The sequence below is a fragment of the Botrytis byssoidea genome (genome assembly GCF_014898295.1).
Source record: "Botrytis byssoidea strain MUCL 94 chromosome Unknown BBYS_026, whole genome shotgun sequence".
Lineage (NCBI taxonomy): Eukaryota > Fungi > Ascomycota > Leotiomycetes > Helotiales > Sclerotiniaceae > Botrytis > Botrytis byssoidea.
Window position 1 is genome coordinate 231,997 of NW_024065867.1, and position 25,465 is coordinate 257,461.

The 25,465-nt window shown below is 42.5% G+C and overlaps 8 protein-coding genes across 8 annotated transcripts; 3 read left to right on the forward strand and 5 right to left on the reverse strand.

Moving 5' to 3' along the window:
- Nucleotides 1-11: 11 nt before the first annotated feature.
- On the forward strand, nt 12-2,104 carry EAE97_010199 (uncharacterized protein). Its single transcript, XM_038880714.1, has 3 exons — nt 12-392; nt 440-1,019; nt 1,075-2,104. The coding sequence occupies exons 1-3, from the start codon at nt 172-174 to the stop codon at nt 1,639-1,641; spliced, it is 1,368 nt and encodes a 455-aa protein (XP_038728424.1). The 5' UTR covers nt 12-171; the 3' UTR covers nt 1,642-2,104.
- A 2,413-nt stretch (nt 2,105-4,517) lies between these two features.
- On the forward strand, nt 4,518-5,714 carry EAE97_010200 (uncharacterized protein; the record flags this gene model as incomplete). Its single annotated transcript, XM_038880715.1, has 1 exon — nt 4,518-5,714. One exon carries the CDS (start codon nt 4,518-4,520, stop codon nt 5,712-5,714), a length of 1,197 nt encoding a protein of 398 aa, XP_038728425.1.
- Nucleotides 5,715-6,135: 421 nt separating this feature from the next.
- Nucleotides 6,136-7,924, reverse strand: EAE97_010201 (uncharacterized protein; the record flags this gene model as incomplete). Its single annotated transcript, XM_038880716.1, has 3 exons — nt 6,136-6,756; nt 6,811-7,589; nt 7,678-7,924. 3 exons carry the CDS (start codon nt 7,922-7,924, stop codon nt 6,136-6,138), a joined length of 1,647 nt encoding a protein of 548 aa, XP_038728426.1.
- Nucleotides 7,925-9,924: 2,000 nt separating this feature from the next.
- Nucleotides 9,925-12,153, forward strand: EAE97_010202 (uncharacterized protein; the record flags this gene model as incomplete). The annotated part of the gene is made up of 4 exons (XM_038880717.1): nt 9,925-10,262; nt 10,322-10,993; nt 11,052-11,598; nt 11,677-12,153. 4 exons carry the CDS (start codon nt 9,925-9,927, stop codon nt 12,151-12,153), a joined length of 2,034 nt encoding a protein of 677 aa, XP_038728427.1.
- A 523-nt stretch (nt 12,154-12,676) lies between these two features.
- On the reverse strand, nt 12,677-14,175 carry EAE97_010203 (uncharacterized protein; the record flags this gene model as incomplete). Its single annotated transcript, XM_038880718.1, is given in 6 exon segments — nt 12,677-13,054; nt 13,075-13,381; nt 13,398-13,644; nt 13,743-13,828; nt 13,855-13,930; nt 14,007-14,175. The coding sequence occupies 6 exon segments, from the start codon at nt 14,173-14,175 to the stop codon at nt 12,677-12,679; spliced, it is 1,263 nt and encodes a 420-aa protein (XP_038728428.1).
- A 699-nt stretch (nt 14,176-14,874) lies between these two features.
- On the reverse strand, nt 14,875-19,826 carry EAE97_010204 (uncharacterized protein). Its single transcript, XM_038880719.1, has 7 exons — nt 19,322-19,826; nt 17,396-19,268; nt 17,269-17,346; nt 16,776-17,212; nt 15,828-16,722; nt 15,609-15,777; nt 14,875-15,556 (listed from the first exon to the last, which is right to left on the reverse strand). Exons 2-7 carry the CDS (start codon nt 17,670-17,672, stop codon nt 15,016-15,018), a joined length of 2,397 nt encoding a protein of 798 aa, XP_038728429.1. The 5' UTR covers nt 17,673-19,268; nt 19,322-19,826; the 3' UTR covers nt 14,875-15,015.
- Nucleotides 19,827-21,838: 2,012 nt separating this feature from the next.
- EAE97_010205 (uncharacterized protein) lies at nt 21,839-22,228 on the reverse strand (the record flags this gene model as incomplete). The annotated part of the gene is made up of 1 exon (XM_038880720.1): nt 21,839-22,228. One exon carries the CDS (start codon nt 22,226-22,228, stop codon nt 21,839-21,841), a length of 390 nt encoding a protein of 129 aa, XP_038728430.1.
- A 1,064-nt stretch (nt 22,229-23,292) lies between these two features.
- EAE97_010206 (uncharacterized protein) lies at nt 23,293-24,759 on the reverse strand (the record flags this gene model as incomplete). Its single annotated transcript, XM_038880721.1, has 1 exon — nt 23,293-24,759. One exon carries the CDS (start codon nt 24,757-24,759, stop codon nt 23,293-23,295), a length of 1,467 nt encoding a protein of 488 aa, XP_038728431.1.
- Between the last annotated feature and the right edge of the window lie 706 nt (nt 24,760-25,465).

The window sequence follows — 25,465 nt, forward strand, 5'->3', positions numbered from 1 at the left end:
TTCTTCTATACACTCAAGCCTTATATTGGGATACATTCACTCTTTTGCTCCTCTGCTCAGCCGCTGTCATAGAAATCAGTCACTCTTTTATTCTAGATTTCAAACGTCAAACTTATCACTCCCTATTCATACTTTCATGTACATCTTCTACTTTTCTACTATTTTCACATCATGAAGCTCGATTCTTCTTTAATCTATGCGGCAAGCCTCTACGCTCTTGCTGGCCATGGCGTGGAGGGTGCCATCACACTTGATATCACATCTCCAGATTCGATCAAAACCGCAGCAAGCAACATAGCATATGATCTCATGTCATATTACACCGGAAACAATACAGGAGATGTGCCAGGAAATTTACCAGCGCCATATTATTGGTGGGAGGCGGGCGCTATGTAAGGTTTCCCCTAATTTCTTGATGGCACTGACTGACTTCTCAAAGGTTCGGAACCATGATTAATTATTGGTACTACACGAACGATACAACCTATAACGATAGTGTTCAACAAGCACTACTACATCAAGCTGGAGATGATGATGACTTCATGCCTCAAAATCAAACAAAAACAGAAGGAAACGACGATCAAGGATTCTGGGGAATGGCAGCAATGACAGCGGCAGAAACCAAATTCCAAGATCCTCCAGATCCAAGTCCGGGATGGCTAGCACTTGCACAAGGTGTCTTCAACACTCAAATCGCACGATGGGATAATTCGACATGCAATGGTGGATTTCGATGGCAAATTTTCACTTTCAACAATGGTTACAACTATAAGAACAGTATTTCAAACGGATGCGTCTTTAATTTGGCAGCGCGACTCGCTTTATATACCGGAGATAGCCATTATGCGGATTGGGCGGAGAAAATCTTCGATTGGGTGTACGGAGTAGGACTCATTTCTGCAGAGTACGATGTATATGATGGAACTCAAAATTCCGACAACTGCACAGATAAAGATCACAATCGTTGGACCTACAATACTGGCATTTACCTGCTTGGAAGCGCTGCCATGTACAACCATGTAAGCTTCATCAGGATTCCAATATATTTTTTAACGTGGATACTGACATTTTTAGACAAACGGCAGCGCTATCTGGAAAGAGCGCGTCACCGGCCTTCTCAACTCATCAACAGACTTTTTCCAAAATGGAATTATGGTCGAAGCGTGCGAAAGTGGTACTTGCAATAACGATCAACAATCATTTAAATGTTATTTTGGACGGTGGTTAGCTGCAACCGCTAAGCTTGCGCCTTTTACTTATGACACCATCATGCCTTTGCTATCTACAACCGCAACAGCAGCAGTAAAAACCTGTACGGCTGGAAAACGAGGCAATTCATGTGGCTTGAAATGGACCACGGGAGAACACGATGGAATTACTGGCGTCGGAGAACAAATGTCAGCATTGGAAGCCGTCCAAGGTCTATTGTTACCCCAAACCAGAGATTGGGTTAGTGAGGTAGCAGGAACCGGTACCAGTGAAGGTGATGCAGATGCAGGATCAGATTCGAGAGTGAGTACGGATGGAAGCGAAATTACACCCGTCACCACGGCCGACAAAGTTGGAGCTACGATATTTACCATGTTGATTGTTGCGGGTGTTATTGGTGGAAGCGCATTTTTGTGTGTCGAGTGGTTTTGAAATCCGTTGGAGGAAATCTATTATGTTTATTCCTGCATGTGAACATTACATTATAAAAACCATTACTCTAGTGGCACCGGCTGGGGTTGGGCATATAATCGGCGTTATGTATCGGGATAATCGGACAAGAGGAAAGGGATAGCGTTGGGAAGCAAGGCGTTTAACCCACAGGCTCGCATAGACAGTTTTTGCTATGAAACTGGCCGGTTTCTTTTGTTCTTCATTCAATTCGCCTTCAGGGCACCTTTTTTTTGTCTCTCGAAGCTATCGACCTGTCTTACCGCGTCTTTCGGGCGTCAATATCAGTAAAGAAAACTTGTAGATGAGTAGTTTTCAGATATGTAAAATTAAAATACTATTACAGGCAGAGAATAGAATACCTATCACTTGAAACAATATATATTCATAAGTATCAAGAACTAGATTTAATATTAAATAGCTTCTAGAATACCTCTGGTTTTTTTATTATTTTATAAATTATCTATTTTAATTAATTTCTAGAATAGAATAGTATAATATATAATATTAAATATATATTTTTTATAGTTATCTTTATATTTAAAATAAATTCTGTGCTTTATAATATAATTCTAAATTTAGAATTTGAAATCTTTGATTATAAATATTTATAGATATTCTTATAATTGAATTTTTAGGATTATAATAATATAATATCTAATTCTTATAATTCTTTTATTTTATTATTTCTTTAAATTATCCTATTACTTATAAAAAAACAAATAAATAAATATATAATAAAGAAAATCAGGTTTTATATATTCTTTCTTTTTTCTTCTTTAATATCTTAATTCTTAGGATAAGGATTTTTCAATATAATCTTTGGATTATATTATAAATTAATTAGATTCTCTTTTTGTTATAGGGATATTAATAATAAATAATTATTGAATAATAGAATAGAATAATAATTAAAAGAAAGTGATAGTAAAGCAAATAATACAAACGGTGCGAAGGGGAGTGAAGATTTGAGTATCATGAAAGGGCTAGAATACCTATTGATACTTCGCCTGCGTATCTAAAATCTCATAAACGCCGGATGAAAACGTAAGGAAATTACAAACAGACCGTGTTATGTACGAACTCCAACACCGATTGTATCCCAAGTAAGAATAAACCGCTAGATGTAAGAGGAGCGAAATGAAAGCTACAAGCAATGGTATTATGTTTATCGAAACTAAGATATCCTTTCTCCTGAGAGGCGATCTGGTTACCTTCTCTGGCTGTGTCGTCTGGGTTTCTTCAGATTGTTTCCTAATAGGTATAGGGAAGAGGCCCTGTACGCCTGTGCTACCCTGTCGCTTAAATTTTCCAAACTTTAGGTTCATTGGTAACGCAATATCTTGACGAAACAGAAAACCACAATTGAAATGACAGGCCTACTATCTTTACACCTACATACCTTTCACATTTACATAGTGATAATGTAAAATGGAGGGTCGTTGTATTCCTCCTTCCAGAATTTTCGGCCAAGAAGATAGAAATGGCTAATGCTCCAAAGCTTATCATCAGATTGAATCCATTTGCAGAACCTTCTTTCGCACGACCCTTCATCGATCCATGTATTCCGTTATGTTGATTGACTGTGCGACGCTGTATGACTCGATTTAGGTTCCATGGTCAGCCCACCACAACCTCGTTACCGTTCGCTGATGTATGGTGGCAGGTGGGTAGTGTATTAAACTTTTGAGTGTCCGGCCAGGGTAGCATAATCGATTCGAACGTTGAGACAATTTAATCAAACCGGTGTGTGACGGACGGCAACTCTTGCCTTGGTGGAGGAACAGTAAAGGAGTCCTTCTCTTGGTATCATAGACCGTCTGTAGTATTCATGCTCGAAAAACCTTAGGTATCTATGTGAAAGACTCAGTCCCAGACACCTTGACCAACCGAAAGAATGAGATGGCTACACGCATGATTATTCGTTTGATATTCTCGAAATCTTCGAAAGCTTCGTCATCGTGGAGGTATCGTGGAGGGGTAAAATGATGTTGAATTTGTCTAGTAGAAGAAGCTGGGAAGATTTGAATACCTACCTACTGCAGACTAGCTACATACATAATAGCCGTTGGAAATCCAAGAAGGATTTTTTCCATCCGATTTCGATCCCTGTGAAGGAACTCCACGGGATGGTCCGAATAGTGTACTAATGGATCATAGTAACATGGTACTATCGTAGGACCAATTCACACTACTGCACCTCCTCTGCAGTCCTGTGCACATGTTCCTGCAAAAATTGCATTATCGAATACCATAACGAGTTAGAACTTCCTTCCAAGACTCCATTATGGAGAAAAGACGGTCACGAAGATTGCTACTCGCATGATGGTCGGTGAAGGATATGAAGCCCGATGAAGGTAAGACTGACATTCCAGATTCTCTCAATTCCCCAATCATGAAATTCTATGTGAATAATTAATTCAAGAGAGGAATAGTCTTGTCACCACGTCAGAATTGTTCGCATTCACAACCTAGAGACTGCATATCCTACATAAGCTACCCAATAAAATGTGGGGTATCAACACAAATTCATCGCTTGCGTACAGGGGCTTGACTTTATATGGTCGGGGTCTTCATTAGACTGATCAGATACTGCATCGATTGCATCTTGCATGATCAGTTAGTTGAATTCCGATTTTTTTTGGAGAGAAGTTATTATTCTGAACTTGTTTTACATTATTCTCTAGATTTCATGTTCATATCTATATTCACATTATTGTACAAAGCTCGGATTAATCGTATCATCATCGTACTTACATCATTGATCGAAACTCGTACATGCTAAAGAACGATATCAATATCAATACCAACATCATTCAGATATATATACAGCTTTGAGGGATTTATCTGCCCCAAATATGATTGATTTAAATGATTTAGTGGATGAAAGAGCCTTTGGTCACGATGTCGAATCTTTACAAGCAGCAAATGAATATCTCGAACGATTGCTTTTTGCGACAGCCAGGAAACATAATCAGGTATGGGAAGAGTTAGAATCAATGAAAGAATCCTCTGGTATTTACGACAAATCATTACCATTCCTCTCCTTTCCCCGGGAAGTCCGCGATCAAATATACGCATACGCTCTCCAAGCAACTCGCGAAGCCTTCGTTGGAGTTCGACATATTAGAATGCTATCCTGCGACACATTTCCAGATTCAACACATTATCCTTTCAAACCTCCTACGCCTGGTTTACTTCTTGTCAACAAACAAATATATGAAGAAGCAGTGCAAGTCTTATACTCATGCAACAATTTCTCCTTTCACCGACCGAGGGAGCTATTCGATTTCCAAAACCAAGTCGGAGTGTACAATTGTGGGCTGGTACGACGAATGAAGATATCCGTGGTGTTCGAAGACGAATCTATGCATATGCCCTCGGAATATGTCGCACCGTGTGATTACGAAAATATTCCTTCACATTGGGCGAAAGCGTTATTGGAGTCGAGACTGATGAGCAATATTGTTGGGATGCAAATTGACGCCAATACTGGATCACATGAGATACGTTTGATGACCATGCCCCCATCATTATACCGCGCGATCATCGCCACCTTTTCGCGGAATCGGAGCTCGAAAACGGCACCGGAATTGATTTTGAAAGGATTCCAAACTCAAGAGGTGGATAAATTTCCGAGACATTGGAACAAGTCGACGGAGCAGTGGTTGGAAGTGGAATGGGCATCGAACGAGCAAGAGCTGGATGAATCAGAACCTTTCTGGAATTCTTCGGAGGCTGATGTTGCCGAAGCGCTTAGTTCATGGGACGAGAGAGAAACATCTGATAATGAGGACGGGGAATCGTTTGACGGAGGCTCATCCTATTTAGGTGGAGGCTCGAGCACGGGGAAAGCCAACGTACCGACTTTATTCAACGAACTCGGAGAATTGATGGGATCGGACTATACGGATTCAGACACGGACTCAGATGTAGGCTCGGAAGATTCATTCTATACGGCGGCACCGTGGAATGATGTTAAGGAAGTGTTGTTGCAGTTTCGAAGTTTTCAGGAAGCTGGTCAAAGACAACAAGGAGGTCTTTTGAGCATTTGATAAAGTTTTAAGTGGTGAATAGGAGGGGGGAGATAACATTTTCGATGCCGATACTGGAAAACTGGAATATTTGAGATGGTGTAGCGTCTTTCTTGTCTGCTTACTCGGAATTTTGGATTTTATGGCGCACCGGAAGGGAAATTCTTCGTATTGCTTCAGACAAACAAAGAAACTCAGGATTCAGGGTGGGAAGATGTCCCAGGGGTTGGCAAGGAATGGTTGTAGTCAACATTATCAAAGCTCGGTTCAACATAGTGCTTTTAAGGGAGTTTTGGTATTGATATCCATATTCATATTCATAGTGTCCGGAAACTATATAAAAAATTCACTACAATATATATATATAGCATTTTCAATTGTTCGTTCAAGATTCATTAGGCTATATACATGTCCATTCATTATTCGCATATCTCCATTCAATCTACACGTTATCATTAATACCCATTACTCGACCAGACTCGTCAAGAGCCACACTAGTCTTCTTTGTGCTCTCTTTTCGTGGATTAGGAGCATCGAAAATTGAAGCCATTTCTTCTAACGTCTTTCCAGCTGTCTCGACAAAGAAGAAGTAAATAATAGCTAACTCGACGCAAATCCACGCAATATACACCACGTATAATTTCCATCCAATAGCAGCAATACCCACACTGATACCATAGGTATTTACCACCATAGCAATGTTCAAGAAAAGGAAATTCAATCCCGAACCCTTGGCACGAGTGCGATTTTCCAAACACTCTACAGCGTAGAGCGTTTGCAGTGGTGTGAAACCCCAAGCGAAGATGACTCCGAAGAGGAAAATCGAGACGATGACGCCGTAGGAGAGGTTAGGGTGATCTTCGGATGCCGCTGTAAATGCAGTGAGCATGATGTAGGCGAGCAATCCTCCGGTAAGTCCTGCTAACATCATGGTTCTGCGACCAAGTTTATCGAGGAGGGTGGCTCCGTAAACTGCTCCCATCATGGAGAAGATGGGATTGATGGCGTTGATGAGGAGTTGTTTGTTGGTGCTTGTGATACCCGCGTTTTTGATCATTTCAGGCTTTTGTGGATGTTAGCGGGAAGTAGAGAAGATGATATGAAGAGGGAATCATACCATGAAATAAGAGACGACGTTATTGCCAGACCATTGGCCAATAAACGACATTCCGATCACCATATACAAACGATATCTCGCTCCACGGGTATTGACCAACTCGCGGAAATCCCACCAGGGATTGTCGTTTCGGGTCATCTGCAATTGTTCGATGATCTCATGGTATTGCAGTTGGACGATGGGCGACTGTTCATCGCCATCTCCGTGATACTTAGCAAAGACTGCGAGCGCCTCTTCTCTGCGATCATGTGCAATCAACCAGCGAGGCGATTCTGGGAAAAACAAAATCAACAGCATCACGATAGCTGGAATGCCTGCTTGAACCAGCGTTGGCACTCTCCAGGCCCACGAATCCGTCAAATTCTTGTTCGATCCGTAGGTGGTCCATCCAGCCAATATATTACCCAACCACCAGAAATTATTGTACATTCCCGCCATCGTTCCTCGATAAGCAGGGTGCGCTAACTCGACTGTGTAAGCTGGGCCCGCAGCAGATGCAAGCGCGGCGCCGAAACCGAGGACGAATCGTCCGCCGATGAATTGGCCTCGTGCGTGTGCGGAGGCTTGAATGGCGGTTCCGACGAGGACGATGAGACACCCGATGAATATACACATGCGACGCCCGTAGCCGTCGGCGAGAAGCCCACAGAAGGGAAAGGCGGCAATTTGTCCCATGTTGTAGATGATGAAGATGACGCCTGTGGAGGAACCGGCGCCGCTGAGGCCGAAGGTTTCTTGGTAGGGAATCATGGCATTTATACTTCCCATGAGAGAGGAATCTGTAGGTCTGTTAGAAACGAGTGCGCATTTGATATACTGTCTTGATTTTATAGACATATTGAGAATTGGACGAAAGGGTATACATACCAAAACCATTCATGGTGGAAACCAAATAGCCAATCGCCATGATTGCATACAACTGTATCATATTTCGACTCAAGAGACGAGGCTTTTGCGCGGCGACGGCAGCGGCCAAGGCGACAGATGCGGTGTGGATTTGGGTTACTTGCCCATGGGCTTCTTTGGCATCGATGTCCATTGCGCTGGGAATCTCCTGGAGGGGCGGGTGCTCGCCGGCGCCCGTTTCCAGATGTTCTGCTTCGTGTTTGGACATGGTGAAGGAGGTGAGCGAGGATTGTCCTCTGGGTGCTGAGAAGGGCGAAGACAGGTGAAGACAAAGGTGACGGATGGAGAGAGACAGACAGGATAGTAGAATCTATAGAAATCATCGCGAAAAGAAGCGCAGATCACCTTCCTCTTTATACTATTTGCATGCATTGCTTTGCGGGGTTGGTGTTACATTGTACATATATTCTAGATGCTCTTTTTCATGAAGTGTGTGGAGTCCCCGCACGAATACACCCCCATTTTTACCCCAGGCACTGGTGGGATATCGAGGATTTCTTTCGAGAGTCTTTACGAGGGAATTGCTTGTACATTTGTTGACTTGCATGCTCGTTTGTCTTAGCTCCTTCCAGAAATCAGGAACTTTCCTGCTATGAAATTGCCTTCCTGTCAGAAAAGAAAGATAATGTTGATTCACCTGACTCGATTAGTATATTCCGGCCGTCATCCCCGAGCCTAGTTTTTTTACTCTTGGCTGCTGCGATGTCGAGTGGAGTGTCTCGAGTTTGGAGTGTGGAGGACTGGGGAAATAGAGCGAGTTTGTACCGAGGCTTGGGGGAAGATCCTTGTACGTATGTTGTGCTTGGACCGAGCATGGTAAGCTGAGAACTTGAGAAGATTCACAAGACTGCTGGAATTTGCTGGAAAATTGGGCTAGGTTAATGTTCGGATATCTTTTGATGGTAGAAATCCAGTAGAGATCGAATCCCCGTTATTGGGAAGAAGACTTAAGCGTTGATGGTTAGTTTGTGGAACACGACAGAGACGCGCGAGATTGCAGCGTGATGTGACATCTCAACGAGAGATCCTGAATCCCTATCGATTCTCGAGTGGCATGCGATGAAAATCTAATGAGATGCTCGTAATTTGAGTGAGTATGGTCATTGCTCCTTCAGTGACCTGGCTCTTGGTTCCAGGAAGTCGGATCGATAATAACTCAACAGCGGTCTGTTCAGCTGCCCAGAAAGATCTCAAAAGATGACATTGATAGTCTTCCCATCCAATGAGTACCAGGCTCATAGTTGGCATAAGCAGTAAGCCACCGACTGCCACTGCCTCGGCTCAGTCTGCTGAATCGCTACGATTGCCATGTAGAAAAAGGTTCATGCTTCGAGCACGGACAGATTCCTGATTTTGGAGTAGCTTCTTGGAAATATCTCAGAAGTCCAGCAGGATGAACAAGTAAACTATTCCATTTCAGCTAACCAAGAGTTTGGCAGTCATTACTTCGATACGAAACCGGATTGAAGAGTGGAATGTTGAACTTTGACATCGGGTCGTGATATCAGGTAGCGAAACTAGAGTTGTTGGATTCTCGCTTCGGCTGATGAAGGGGCTTGATCAAAGCCGAATTTAGGAAATCACTACGGAATACTACGTAGCTACATACTCAGTGCTCCTTCGGGGGATCTGGATATCTATAGTGCCATCACACCCTCTAAAGTCAATGAGATATGAAATGGCTTTTCACTAATTTTCTGAAAGGCTTGCACGAGTGTTTGTCCTCGCAACAATTTCGGATGAGAAGCCATCATCGTTGCTAGCTCTCAATTGTTGGATGGCAAATTCTTTCACGCGGAGTGGTGTGTGTAAATTAACAAGAGAGCGTAACAAAATTCCCTTGAAATTAATTCGGGGCGGGAAGGGCGACATAATACCATCTTATATTAAACAGCATTCGAAACTTGCATTGGTACTCCATAGCTCCTGCCCTTGGCCAATCAAATACCTCGGAAATTGCAAATTCCGAACTTTCAATATATCGTGAAAATCTTCGTTGGTGGTTATCGTCGTATTCACGTGATCGTCGTTATTAACCTTAATCGAAGAATCTTTGTTCTTGTGACCTACATCTCCAAGACATCGAATTGAAGACATCTGCAACAATTGTCCCGAACACGTACCCGTTACTCCGCTTCCCGACAATTCCCGATCGAGTCCCTTCCGAATGCTTTATCACGGGATTAAATGGATCACGTGTAGATAAGGATGGCCGCAGATCATGGATTGACAAATAATGACCTAGAATTCAATTCTCCAGATCGCTTTACTCAGGCAGGAACCGAAAGGAAGAGGGCGAGAAAGGCTTGTCGGATCTGCCATTCGCATAAGGCAAGATGCAGTGGCACAACGCCGAATTGTAGGAGGTGTGAACAGAGAGGATACATATGTGAATATGAATCTACAAGTAGAGGGGCAAGGAGGAGTGTGCCCAGACATCCACCACCTGGAACAAGCCAAAATGGCGATAGTCCTGGAGCTGTGGTAAATGCTGCCTCTGCTGGAGGAAGTCCGATGGAGGTTGGAGATGGAACAGATGGCTTAGTGTGAGATCCTGAAGCGGGGGGGGAAATTCCGAGTCAAATTTACTAACACGTCTACTTAGGGATCTTGGAATCTCAAAAGCTACTACAAAGCGGTACATAGATGCGTATTTTGAATTTGTCTCTTCGACGCCTGGCAAAGGTTTCATTCATCGAGCCACATTTCTAAGAAATTGGAATAATGGTGCTGTAAATCCAGCTTTAGTCAAAGCCATGTGCGCTTCATCAATAGCGTTTGTCTCAAGAGATGACGAAAGTCGTGCTGCAGCTCAGAAATGGATGAATGAAGCGGAAAATTACGTTTGGCAAAGTTTAAGCAGACCTTCTGCCGTGTTGGTGGAAGTTCTTCTTGTGATTGTCTTTTATAGATTTGAACATCGAGAATATTTCAAATCACAAGCACTTACCGCTGTAGCAGCAAAAATGGCATTCGTATTGGGGCTGAATTATGAAAATAATGGCCTGTCAACTTTGGTGAGAGAATGCAGGAGGAGGTTGATGTGGTCAATTTTCCATGTCGATAGACTTTCTGCTGGAGGATTTCCGGAATTACTGGTTTGTCCTTCGCATTCGATGCACATTCAATTACCTTGTAGTGAAAAAGATTTCGATCTTGGTATACCGGGAGAGACTGCTCCTTTGATACCGTCTAGAACGAATGAGTCTAAATCTATGCACTTGGGTTTGAGGTCATTTTATTTTCGAATATCTGACATAAGGCATCGCATCCTAGAGTACGTTTGGTTGGATACATCACATTGATTGAAATCTCAAGCTGATAATGGTTGTTAGGTACACGAGGAATGTGATACGGGACAAATCAAATCCATACGATTCGCGAGACATGTTACAGAAATTAGAGGCTGGATTGGAGCAACTTCGTTCTTCACTACCGGCAAACCTTCAATATAACGAAGATAATCTCTTCCTCCGAGCATACTCACCACAACTAACGAGATTCGTTATGTTTCATGTTTTATGGCAACAGTGTCATACTGATCTTTACCGATTCATGTTTCCGGGAACCAAAGACTCGATATCTGATACAATATTGGAAAATACTCCTCAGGAATACGTGCAGTATTGTCAAAAGAAAGCGTTCGAACATGCTGTTATAACATTGGACATTTGCCACACAGTACAAAGTATCGGGCATACATTGATTAGTGATACAGGAATTGCAACATGTGTATATCAATGCAGTAATATAATCATAAGGACGGCAGATATTGTGGGATTTTCGAGCGAAGATGAGAGATCTAGGATAATGGGTCGGTTGGAGAAAGTTACCGATATCTTAGAAGGGTTGAGGGAGGTCAACACTCATGTCGATGATATTGTAAGTATTTGATTTCTCTTCAGTCCACTCTTGTAACTATAGGCTTGCATACATTTACTGATATCATATCATTTATAGTATCGCAACGTCAAAGAAATCCTTCACCCCTTCAAAACCTCTCAAACCCGCCGACTCTTCGCCACACCGTCTCTTAGAGTCTCTGCGCCTTCTCTCTTCACCTCTGGTGTAACACCAGGTCCTCTCTCTTTGGACCATGTTAACTACACAAATGGTGACAGCACACTACCAAATCACAATTCCCTCAATCTCAACACGACAGGCGTCCTCTCGCCCACAACTGAAAGCGCTACAACGTTGGGTCTGCTAGAGATTGGAAATACAAATGATCACTATGCAGATTGGAATTCTGGCAACACAGATGATGGTGGCCAATGGATCAATGGAATAGACTTTGGCCCGACAGGAGTGGGGAGTGGGATTGGGATGGGCACAGACATGGTTGGAAATTTCGGGGCCATGTTTGACCCATTTTGGGGAATTCATGATACGGGTCGGAATGGGAACGGAACAGATCAAAGTGGTAATAATATGTGATTTGGATAGTCTATGGTGTGCTACCAAGTATCAGAATATCCTTGTGGATAGTTTTGTGCTGAAAGGTACATTACATAAACATTGTCTATCCGCTCTGTATGTATTGGGCTCACGAGACTTTGAGCTTGAGATGTCTAATTGGGAGGGTGTGAGATTCCTGGACAGTCACTAGTAATCACGGGTTCTTTAAATAATCATGTAGCGATAAAAGAAGATGTATTATAGAGATGTTCATTCTGCTGATCAGAAGAGCGATGTTGAACAATGTCATTCTGGAGTTCAAAATATATGATACTTCGAATTTCTGTATGATATCTACGATTGATTGATTGATTTAGCGACTGTAGAGGTCCCATAGCTGTTTTTTGTAATTCAACAACCATTATATGCACCGAAACCCAAAGAACTCCTCATATCCCATGATGATCACAAAGTGATTTACTTTCGGAAAACTCCACCGATCCAGTAAACCTCCAGCGGCATGCCCCAAAGTCCAGAAGCCACGACAAGAGCCAATCTACTTCTACACCCGAGCAGTCTCTCGTTCTTCGAACCATTGTATAGTATCTCTCGCAATACTAACGTCAGCTTTTTGATAATGGTCGCTCGGCGGTTTCGCAGCCACGACTTGAAGAACTCGAACAATCTTCAATTCCCTAATGTCATTCTTAAGAAATTGTGCGAAGATCTCGTTGAATTCGACTTGTCGTCCAGCTGGAGAGGGTAGAGCTCCCCAATGATCAACGTGCACTTCTAACGTTAACTCATGTAGACCGGAGCAGAACGTGTTGATGAGCGATATGTAACATTTCATGCTTGTGATGAAGGCATCGTCACACTGAAGCCTGCATGTGTTTCTGCTGCACTCGTGGGCTTTGATCGTTCCTTCGAATCGTAACTTCTTAATGAAGGTTGAGTTACGTATCCGAGCGTGGTAAAGAAAACGAATGAAGGGATCATAGTAGCACCATCCCGGAATTTATGTGACGATGGATTTGCCTTGAAGTTGCTGGATGGCTTTGGAAATTGAGATTTTGTTGATCCTAACTTTGCTTGGTTCTGGTCTAAATGCCCATTTTCCAGTCCATGAGGGGGAACTCTTTTCCGTGGTTTCACTTGCCATGCCAAAACAAAATGTGTTTTGTCGATATAGCAATATGGATCCGACTTCGTGTAAAAGTTTGCAGGTTCGAAGGATTGTTGCATCGATCTGTGGACGAAGAATTCTCTGGAGCTCAACATACTTTCCTTTCTTATCACGGAGAGTCCTTCGTTTGAAGGATACGTGAGAATTGTCGAAGTATGCAGGATTATATGGCAATGGTCGATGGCCATTATCAGAGTAGTAGGGCTCGAAGTCTTGCCCAATGACGTTGATCTTGTGACTTGGCTCGATATATCTCTTCTTCCGGTTAGTGGCCAAAAGATTTGGGGAAACTACAGTTCCAGGAAGCGCGACTAGAGCGTGTTTGAAGATATTATCTAGAATGTCTATAATCTTTTAGTGAATGGGTAGTCACAAGTTACGGAACAAGAAGATAAGTACCTCAAGGAAAGTTCAGGAAGTGTGTTTTAGAATGTCTTGGGACATTCCACTGGTCTTCGCTCTTGTGTTTCAAGACTTTCCGAGCAGCTTCTTTGGCCTTGGCCATACGACCGATCTCCCGCTGATCGACTGGATATTGTAACTTGTTTCAAAACAATCGATTCCTGTCATTTGTCTCCCCCTCGAGGAGCTTGGTAATACAGAGACCTTTGTCTCGAAAGTACAGAATATCTATTACCCATCAGCATTGGACATACCCTCTTAGCCTCTCGACTATACGTTCACCTAAACATGTGACATAACATACCTTCCGCAATAATATATCGAACACCATTCATCTTGAATTTTGCCCATTTTATCCAATTCTCGATGACATACTTTTGAACTGCAGTCTCAAGGTTGTCTTCAGGATATGCATTCAAAACGAATGCATTGAGCTCAGCGGGAGAGACAGGTTTTCGTGTTGATCGAACCATAATGTAGTAAGTAGTAGTTAGATGCTTCGTGTGGGTACAACTATTATGTATGTATTTGAAATGATGAAAGAGATAATTTTCTAGGCAAGAGAGTCAGAACATACTTATATTTTATACAACGCAGAGAAGTCGATACCGTAGTTATTTAGTGTTAAGGCTAGCGATTTTAGAATGCCGTATATAGACGTACAGAAAGCTTTGATATATCAACATTCTCCAATGAATGTGGCTTTTATACAGCCAGCTAGCCCCTGCTTGTTCCTTCAAGTCCACTTCTGACAGTACTAAAGACCTACTGCAGCTTTTGTATTGAAAATTTGACATCACAAGATTGATTGAAGAAGTGAAGAATAATACGATTCGTTACACAAGCAGATGTTGTGAGAGGGGAGTCGAATTGACAGAGAGTCAAACGTAATAGTGAATACCTACTCAAAGAGAATCTAAAAGTTTAAAGCGGTGAATTAAAATCAAACACGTGGAACGTTTTCTTGGTTGAATAAGTAAGAGTGGTGCTAAAAGCGTTACCTGAAATATAGAAGGCCAGTGACCTCACGATGCTATATGAATTATATCTATACAAGGACGATATAGACCGTTATCTATTACCTCCCTGAGAGCAGGGAAGACTGGAGGAGGGGTTGTATTTATGGGGTTTCTCAAATATCCACGAAGGTCACATGCATGAGACAAGCAACAGTATATAGTTGTTCCAAACTGGGGTATCATCATCTGATCATTAACATCTAAACTTCATAAAAACTAACAATCAAGTCGCTTCATTATAATTCCTATCAATCAGGACTTCCTTCCCCTTTCTTCCTCAACAAAACCACATGGTTAACCATTAGCCTCATTATACATACACTTATCTACATTACCGCTTGCAGCATTTCCAGCCCACTCTGGGAATGGCCTACTAACACCGCTTCCTCCCGCAACAGCGAAAGTGAGGAGGAAAAGCATGACTTGAGTTCCACCGTCAAGACCGGCGGATACCAAGTAGTTCCACTTGACGAAGTATTTTGGTCTCCATTTTCGGAGGTAAAACTGACCGAATGCTCCGATGTAGTAGTACATGAAAACACTGGCATTGATACCAACACAAAGATATCCAAAATACCAAAGAATAATGGAGAGATTGAGGTATGACCAAATACGTTGTCGGGGGAAATATCTGTTGAGAAGCCAGAAAGGAACAGGGACGAGGAATCCGAGGAGATATGCGATGGTGACCCATTGGTAACGAGCACCAATAGAAAACATCTTAGGAGCAATAGACCAGGCAATTGCGAGAGAGTTGAAGGATTGAACATTAGCTCCTGACCAAATGGGTGTTCCTTCGATAGTCAGAAGATTTGGAGCTTGATTCTCGACGATGCTAGAGTTTGTTAGTTTGCGAAGAGAATGAGCGTGGAAAAGGGCCAACTTACGTGATCATCATGACGTAATTGAGACAAGCCCCAAAGATACATCCGATTATCTGCGTTGTATATGTGACCTTTGGAGAAAGCTTGCTCTGCTGAGCAAGCTTTAGATCTCGGAGGAGATATTGTCCTTGTTGCAGTGCATTGAAAGTGAAGGTAGTGAAGTACATGTTTGCTAGTTTCATTGTTAGTAAATGTCAAAAATTACAGAAGCATGTAACTTACCGAGAGGAGCTCCAGGGAATAGATATCCGGCGAGAGTTTGAGCAATAGGTTCGATATTGAATTGGAAACCAGTAATCGCATACTGAGCACCAAAAAACAACATGAAAACCGTCAAGAAAAGCATAGCCACTATCAGACCCCACCATGGAAGGGTTGACTTCATAGCATAAAGACAAGCCATCGAAGTAATGAAACTTGCCGCGAATGCCAAGAAGTACCAAAGATCGGGGACTTCATCGTAGTCCAACATGACTTTGTAATGAGGATCAATGTTGGGATCATCCCTCAAGATTTGCTTTTCTTCTTCACTGCGTTTGCTGCCATCGCCTTTCCAGAACATGTAATGGGAAGGTGTTAACAACTTCTTCAGTGTGGCTTTGTTAGCCCAAGCCCATCCCGCCTTGATGTCTTCATAATTCCAGAGAAACATGTGAACAAAATTAGCTGTGAATCCCATGTTGGATGTGATGAGATAAACAATATAGGTTGAAGCCATATAAGGAATGCCTCCAGCTTCAAGTGCCTCCTCGTTCACGGTAAAATCGTCATTGAGGATTGTTGTCTCATTGAAGGTATCGTAGAAGGTAAAGTTCGAATCGCCATTGAACAATTGTTGAGACAGAAATGGGAAATCTTGTGCTCTCCAAATGTTGCCATAGTATACGGCCATAAAAAGAATAATACAGCCGAGAGTACCGATGAAACTGTTTACCAAAGTCTGTAGTGGCATCCAGAGGGGAGATCCAAAACTAGCGACATAGTTCCAGTCGAAAGATAGGGACAAGAATCCTACACCCTCATTTCCGTTTGCGCCTCCGAAAAGATTGGTGAAGACTAAGTTGTGTTGGTCTGCGAGACAAAAGATGGATACACCGATAAGAAGTGGGAAAATGTACTACAAGATGTCAGATATGCTTGATTTGAGACCAAAGAGATGTCGAAACGCACCTCAGGAAGCAATTCCCAAACCAACAAAGCAAAGAAAATGATCCAGAAAACCTTCATTCTCTTCCTATTGGCTTTCTTTTCTTTGTGTAACGTTTCCAAGACAGTAGTAACTGGAAGGTTTGCTGGGTAGAGCATCTTTGTAGGCCACAGAAGACTACTTCTCATCATACCTGCAACACCGTACCCAATCAATTGCGAAGACAAAGTCAAGAATACACCGGCAGCCTGACTAGGATATCCTCCATACCAAAGCTTTTGAGCTGCTAATGCTTCCGTGGATAAAGCCGAAACAGCGGCGGCCGACGCCATAATAACAGCGGCAGCGTGTTCTTTTTGGTTAAATGGGCCAGGATTGAGGAATCGACCAACTGCACCCCATCTAGGGATGGCAAAAGCCATAAATTCTCCGATGACGTATGCAATAACAGTCAAAAACACTAAGAAGCATCAGAATACACGCGGAACAAGCACTGGAGTATTTTTCATGACTTACTGACTGATACATAAATGACTTGAGGCTTGAAATAGAAGATCTCTTGGAGTACAGCCCCAAAAGCAGATAGTCCCAAGCCTGAAAACACGTTAGTATCTACAAGCAAAGAATAGGGGACTGTACAAACCGATGAAGAACATGCGAAAAGTCCAGGGATTCAAGGTTGGATCATCATCGAGATTGATAATTGCGGTAACGATATCTTCTGCAGTCTCAAGAGCATTGACCTCACCACCACGTCCTTCTTCATCAGATCCAGAAGAAATTTCGGTTTCGTAAGATGTCTCTCCAAACTTGTCATTCTTTGCGTCCTTAGAATCAATAGATTCGGGGTTCTTGGTGACGGCTGGTGCTTCATGACTCTTCTCGTCGTAAACGACGTCAGTCTCTCGTGGCGAGTCCATACTGAAAGCTAGTGCTCACAGGCGAAATAAGAAGGGCTGAAGAAGAGAGGAAATCGTTGGGAATACAGCCATCTTTTATAGAAGCCACTACAGCCTCATGATACCGGAAACAATCTCGGATATTAGAAAACAAATTTGAAAATAGATAAGATACGAAGTGTGCCATTGTGGATCAATCGCAACGTGGTGTAACGACTGATTAATTGCAAGCCTTCAGGGTTTGCGTATAGTTTTGAGCCATATGAACCTTGAACTTTCCATTTCCACCTTCAACCATACCGTCTTTTACGAAAAGCTAGTGAACATCTTTGATGATGTGATGGTTTAACGTACATGTTCACCTGCCTTTTAGGGGAATTCCGATAAGCAATTGCCCCGCATCCAATCTGGACAAGCAAAGCTTAACTGTCCTGGAATTGCAAGCCGTAAAGCTTGACGGAGCTTGTCAGCTAAACCCGTGCGTACCACGAATCCGCCACAATGGTAGAACTGCGACCTTCCATACTTGGCATATCTAGAATTCGAGTATATTTCGGTGTGAGAACCTGATTGACGGCGTCCAATCGAATGAACAATAGAAAGGGATGTGAGCACCAAAGAATGTTGGGGTAGTTTCCACCACTCAAAATGATATTTTTTGGTATTGCAGGACCCTTGTGACTCCCACTTTTGATGAACTTTGAGGTGGGTAATATCAGCAGCGATAACGGTGCTGAATGCTTGTATTACTGCTCATGACGACCAGTAGACGGGGCCATCCGTCTTGGGTTTGACGACAAGCGTTATCGCGTGCCGTCCCTGAGTTTCTTGCATATAGGCAATATTCTGGATGCATAGAACAACTGTATAAGTATGCATTGAGCACACATACATATTTAGGATTTTGCGAAGTGAACCTTATAACAGGAAGCCCAATCAGATAATGACAATGACTATCCGCATATCATAGGTCGCAATTCCTCGAATGCAGACGTCCCGTCTTGGTTGGCTAGAACAACAATCATAATTGCAAAGTCTAGGGTTGGACGGTTCCAATCGGGTTCTCTTTCATGGTTTCAATCTTAGCCGGGAATTGCTAGAAGTTGTCTTGTGGCCACGAGGAATGTATGAGTGAGAACAGTGAGACAAAAAGGTATCAGCTCGGCTAAAATTATGTAATAATTAGATACAGAATCTGTAACTAATTCTATCGTTGGAATTTGTACCCAGATACTGCTCGAACTTTGTTGACTTCTCAAGATTAGAATGAATAATGGCTGTCCATAAAAATTGATAGATTGTTGACCGAAGTATACCCAGTGGGGTCACACTTCAACATGGATTTCCTGTCCACCCGAGCCACCTGGGCAGGATGTAACCATCCCAAAAACCAAGATAAGTCGAATGATCGTGAGAAGTAATTTTGAGCCGTTTCACCATTTTGAGTCTCTATCCGTAGTCGAACATCACCGAACTGGATAGATTATTGTGCTCATCTGTGTAATTAGAAGCCCCCGGGTGTGGAAAAGAAAGGCTCTTGACGGGTTGTTTCACTGAAACTGGAGAATTGATTATTAATCATTGGAGTTTGAGTGGCCGGTCGAGGCGGTCGTGCGACTATGTGCGGAGTAAGCATTCATGGCTGTCACGTGATTGTATCCCATCTTTACCTATTTATTGATAAACTATCACGTGACTATACAACGTCTGCATATAATGTCGATCCCACCATGCTGAAAACAAAATTTTAGACAAGGGACTGTATACCGGCCGCGTATCCGGTGAAATGAATATTTAATCCATGTTGCAAGAATGGCCGCATTTCGAGTTTTGTGACCTAAAGGATTCATACATAATGATCGACTACCAAAGGCTACCCGGGCGGTTTCGATACGAACAATCGATAGGGTACCTATACGAAGAGCTTTTCTTATCATTATCTATGGATATCCCACCAAAGAAGCTAGTAGCAGGATGTTGAACTTGGACCCCTGTTCAGGACGTCTGGGTCTAAACGAAGCGGGGTGTTGACAGGCTGATTAGAAAGGTCAGCGTTTGTGAAGCTCTGCTGGATATACGATATAAGACACAACGAAAGAAACGAAACTCTTGCTCGAAGGAGAAGAGAAAAAATTGTGAAGAGACTAAAGAGACATGTTTATATGTTCTGAATGAAAATGGGAGCCTATCAAAAACGCGTAAGACGCTAATTTCTCACCGGTCCTGATTGAGCGATGTCCCAGAAACCTACCAATAATCTACCTCGAGATTTCAAACTTAAATGTTTCATCATTAGAAAATGTCGAACGAATCTTGGTGAGTCACTCATTCATACTTTAATTTGGAAAACATGCAGAGAACATAGCATTTTCCAGATCTCCAGGCCATGAACCGCACAATGGCTGATTATGATGATATGTTGGTTTTACCCCTCGGAAAACATAATCACGAAGAGTCTGGGTCGACTTCGAAAAGAGTACCTCTTCGTTGCTGATACATCTTCTATAAATGCAAATCTAAGTACAACGCTTTTGATGATCTGAAGCGATCGAATACGTATTGCATGGTGCATCTGGGACCTCCGTGGCTAATGTCTCTCACCGCATTGCTCTTCTCGAAACCAACTACCAACAACTAACTAACTACGTCCATGAAGTTGCAACATTCATTTTGGCGGCACAACACTATATGTAGGAATGTATCTAGCCGTACTATGCATGTCACTATCCCATAACTAATGCTAATTTTATTTTTTGTTTGTGCTCACTGCTACAAACAAAAATTTGACAAGTACATTTTGAATACTCGTTTGCTGTACTATTCAAAATTGCGCAAGCAAACCCCAATCCAGCTTGTGACAATCCAAAACATCTACAACATCATATTTCATACCTCATAACACGCATTTTCGGGGACCAAACAAACCATGAAATACATAAATATCATAAGAAATGGTCTAGCCTCTGGTGAGCCTTCATAACTTGTAATCCCTCTCTACCCAACTCTTGGCAAGTTCATTCGTCGCCCTTAGCTTCCCTTCCAACCTTCAAGACAAGCCGAATTAATAGGAGTTCAAGTTTCATTACTACTACTCGAAGTGTCTATTTTGCACCATCCCATAGCTTAAATCCAAGCTGGTCAACTCATTGTAAATAGATCATCGATCTTCACGAATCAACGGGACAGACCCACGAAAAGTCATCAGTTCATCGATAATGTCTCGAAAATGGATCTCAACTTTTGCTACTCTTGAAGCTTCTCATCACTCTCCTGATTGCCCTCAATATCAATTCGAGCCGGTTGATTTGACTCCCAAGTGCGCATTTTGCAATGTGACTGGAGCAAAACAAAGATGTGCAGGCTGTAAGACCTTATTCTACGGCAGTGAACAATGTCAAAAGGGGGATTGGAAATTACACAAGCTAGTCTGCAGGTCTTACGCCGATTTTATTATCAAGGTGCCACGTCCTGCAAACGGAAACCTCGGACCATTCAAGCTTGTGATTCTTCTTCCGGTCAATGATAAGCAGCCACAATTTCTTTGGCTAGAAACTTGTCAGAGGAGGTCTACAGAGCTTTCTCAAATGCAGGCCTTAACCTCTAAGGCACTTGTCAAGTGGTTGGATCTCAGTGGAGTGGGAAAAATCGACACTACTACCCTACGCCTAAACATCGCCCTAACTGAGAGTTTTCCGGACAACTCAAGATACTGGCATCGCCAGTTAGAAATTAAGATGCTCTCAATGCCCTCTCATAACATTCTTCAAACGCCAATTAACAAATGCGCCAGTAAGTTGACAAGCAATAGCATGACTTTTGGACATCGAGGCCCTATGATTGTTATTCATAGAATAAAAGGAACCAGATCCATAGGGGATGTTCAGCCATCAGACCTTCGAATTGTTGCCGATTGGCTGTGCCGTCATGTACCACCAGGAATGAAGGATTATCAAATCAAATACAGCTTCCAAGGTTTCACCAATGAAATCAGAATTTTTGAAGAGTTACATCACGCGGAGAAGTCCGCCGCGCCAAAAGTATCCGTTGTACGCATACACTACGAGGGTAGAACGGAAATCTTAAAATTTCCTAAATACGAAAGCACCGAAATTTCCACTGCGGACTACGCATTCCTCCACGAAGATGCAGAATGCACTAAAGCCCTGGGAATTGGATTGGTACTTCGTTCATTCAACGAGTTTATCCCATTTCTTCATATCAGCCCAGCCCCAGAATTCCTCATTCTCAACATCGGCTCGCAAATTTAGGTATAATGCTTTGATGTTCGACATGGAGTTTTTTGGGGACGCATAATCAACGCCGGATCTCTTATCTGCCCAGCGTGGATCAATGTAGCCGGTTTTCCTGGTGAGAAGTGGAATTCCCATGTGAACAGAGATATCTATAGGCTTCTCTCTGGTAAAAATAACATGGGTGTCAGAGATCGTAACTTCGGTATATTTAGGCAAGCCAAGGATTTTTCGATCGCCCAAGCAGTGGATGTAAACAGCCCTAACACCATGAGTAGATATGTCTGTATTTGGGGGAGGAGGGACGGGACCGAACACTTGAGACATGGTTGAATGCTTCTATAACTTAACTTGTAGAGTCGATTGAAGAACTTGAGAAGTTTGTGAACTGTAATGGAACCTCTTTCAATTATAGAGGTGGAAGCTGGTGTGAGAGTTGAGAGAGAAGTCGCGGTAGAGGTTGAGGTGAAATCCAGAAGCTCTTGTATCTACTCGGAAATATCACACTTGAAGAAGTTCAAGTCTATCTCCACAATTCTCCTGAAATTCACCAGATTCACCTGCCTAACCTTGACTATCTCACTTCAAAGATGAGAGAAAAATCTTTAGGGTTGCCAATATTACAATCACGTGCTTTCAAACTCTCTCCGATCGGTCAGTATGCGTCATACATAGCTCATCTTCTACACAATAAACACTTATTTACAGAGTCGAAAATGACCCTCGGGTTACCAGAAAAGATCATTGGCATTTGTAGCGACGTTGGGGGAAAACAGTGGTTTAGCAACCGTCACAGGTTTTATAGAACACTACCTACTTTCTCCAACGCAAGAAGAACAAAATATACAATAAGCCATCGTCCAAAGATGATTTTGGTAAGTGATGGGATGGAAATGAAGAGATGAACCGAAAAGCACAGCAACAAAAGTCTCGAGTAAACGCCAAGCACATTAGATACACCAATGCGATCGGCTAAGGTAAAGTAACCGACAAACTTAAACCACACGTAATGAATGGAGTATCTTGAATGTGCATAAAACTGCATTGTACGACCAACTATTAAGTAAAGTATCTAAAACTCCAAATCATAATCGAAGCACCTAACACTCCCATTACGCGCCAGCGCAAAAAGCATCCAACAGTATCCAAAAAAATATCGAAAGGATCAAAAGTACCAAAAACCACTCTTGCATCCCCATTATCGCCCGTCATATACCCATACCAGTATTCTCCCACGCCTGTCTGGATACAAGTTTCTAAGCCAACTTCAGTATCAAATCATCTCCTATATATGTTTCCACCTCATTGACTTCTCGACCTTCTCCGGAACTTCTAAAAATAATCTTATGTAAAAACGTATATCTGTATCAAGAGCACTGCAGGCCCATTCATTATACCGTCCATGGAGACATGATCGAACCTGTCATACTTCGCTGAAGTACCATATGATCGCGGTTCAACTCGAGACTTTTAGATTTTGGACGATTGAAGAAAGATGATGTTCTGTTTAATGTCGAGGGACTCTTCACTTTCCTGATTGTTGGTTTGAGTTGGAGGACTAATTTTGGCTGAAAGAAGGAAGTAGTGGTCATGATGGATGGGCTTGGTCCACTCGATAGAATAGATGCGGAATCGTCCTGATTACTTCTATTTCTTCTCGCGTCATAATGGTCGAAAATTTCACGGGATTGTCTGACAGAAACATTGCTCTTATGACGAGCCTGCTTTGCTGTCATCGCAATCGAGGTGACTGGTGAGATTGGAGTGATTGCCATACTGTCACTGCTAGCAGATCCCTCGAAAGCCTTCTCTGTATTGACGTAAAGAGATGGTACTCTCTCTGAATACGTCCTAGGCCCGGCTGCGATCACGCCCGACTCCCTAATCCAATCTGGCAGGAAATCTGGCATGATAAATGATTCAGCCTTATGTAGCGAAGAAGCATCATCTCTGAAACTACCCAGATTGATACTCGATTTTGAGCGCTGCATTTTGTGTCTCGGAAGAGAAGTTTCCGAGTTTCTCATCCAATCTGGTTCGGCAAATGTTTCGGCGCGCTTTCTGTAGGTTCTACATTCTTCGCCGTCGAATCTAGCATTCTTAGACTTTCCCTTTCCATCTTGAGCTTTTCCTCTCAGAAATTTTATAACGCGGCTCACTGACGTGCCCAAAACACTCTTCGATTCCTCACCACAAGCGTGTCCAATTTCAATATTTGGTTTTCCTTCATAGTTGAAGAGGAAATCAATTAGAATCCTGAAATCGCATGGCTGAAAATGCTGAGCACTTCCAACTGAGCCCCAGCCACGCTCCCTAACAACAGCAACTGGACCCTTGAAAGTGAATTTCACATTTCCATCCATGATATGATTAATGCAAGCATTTGGTGGCGAGTTATCTGTCAGGAAATCTCCTCGAACAGCCAAAATAATAGAATGATCAAATTTCTTGCTTGCCATATTGTAATCGACAAGAGTGTTGCGAGTGTTTATGCGATCTTGATCGTAATATTGAAGAAAAGTTGCGACCGACTTTCCATTAGAACCATTGGCAATCCATGCCAATTCAAAGTCCTCCGAGTCGACCGGCAATAGGAGACCAAGTCTGTATTTCTTTTCCACAGTATCTTCGGGACACGGGTGTGCCGCAACGAAATCTGTGTATTTCTGGCAGATGATATCATGAACATCGCGATCGACTTTTTGGCAGGCTAATGTACAATACCAGGTGGCATTGCAAGTTGTGCATGGAATCGAAGCATCTTTTGTGCAGTACCCGCACTTGGGGTGTTCGATGGTAGGACCGAAGGAGGAGATTGAGACCCGCGGGCCCAGAGCCGGATCGCGACGTGATGGCATGGAGTTGATTGTTTAGCGGTTTATAAGAAGAAATGTAGAGGTCTATTATGGAAGGAAAGAAAAGCTATCTAAGCCGGTGTAAGGGTTAGTAGGAGTTAATAAGTATACAAATTGGTTTCTACTTAATTAAAGAGTGAATTGGATTGAGTAGTGAAGTATTTATTCGTTAATAGAACGAACCCCCAGACCGGTATTTGTGAATGGGCCGGCAAAACTTACAAATTACAAAGAAAATAGCTTCAAGAGGAGCGGGTGACGTGAACGACTAAGGGAAGATATAGAAGTTTCAAAATGACTCTAGGAGACTGACTGGGCAAGGCTAATATTGTAAATCTGTTTTTCCAAAGTCAAGCTTTTATATCTAAATGAACGAGAAGGATATTTCAAATAATTGTTGCCAGGTAGACTCGACAATTTATGTTGTACACTATCCGCCGTAGGAAGCTCTGTAGTACAATCGCCAGTACAATCTGACTTGGAGATTAAGAATGTGTATAATGACTTTCTCTTGTGACTAGAACACCAATCACGGCACAGATAAGGAGTCAAACAGAAAAAAGTGAATACAAAATGCAAGGCATCATTAACCGACACATTAGAAAGAAAGCGCAAGGAGTAATCTCGTGCCTATGATACGGCTAAATGTTCCAAATTTATCGCTAATTTTATTCGCTCTAAAGTAGAAATCTGATGAATTCTTAGCTAG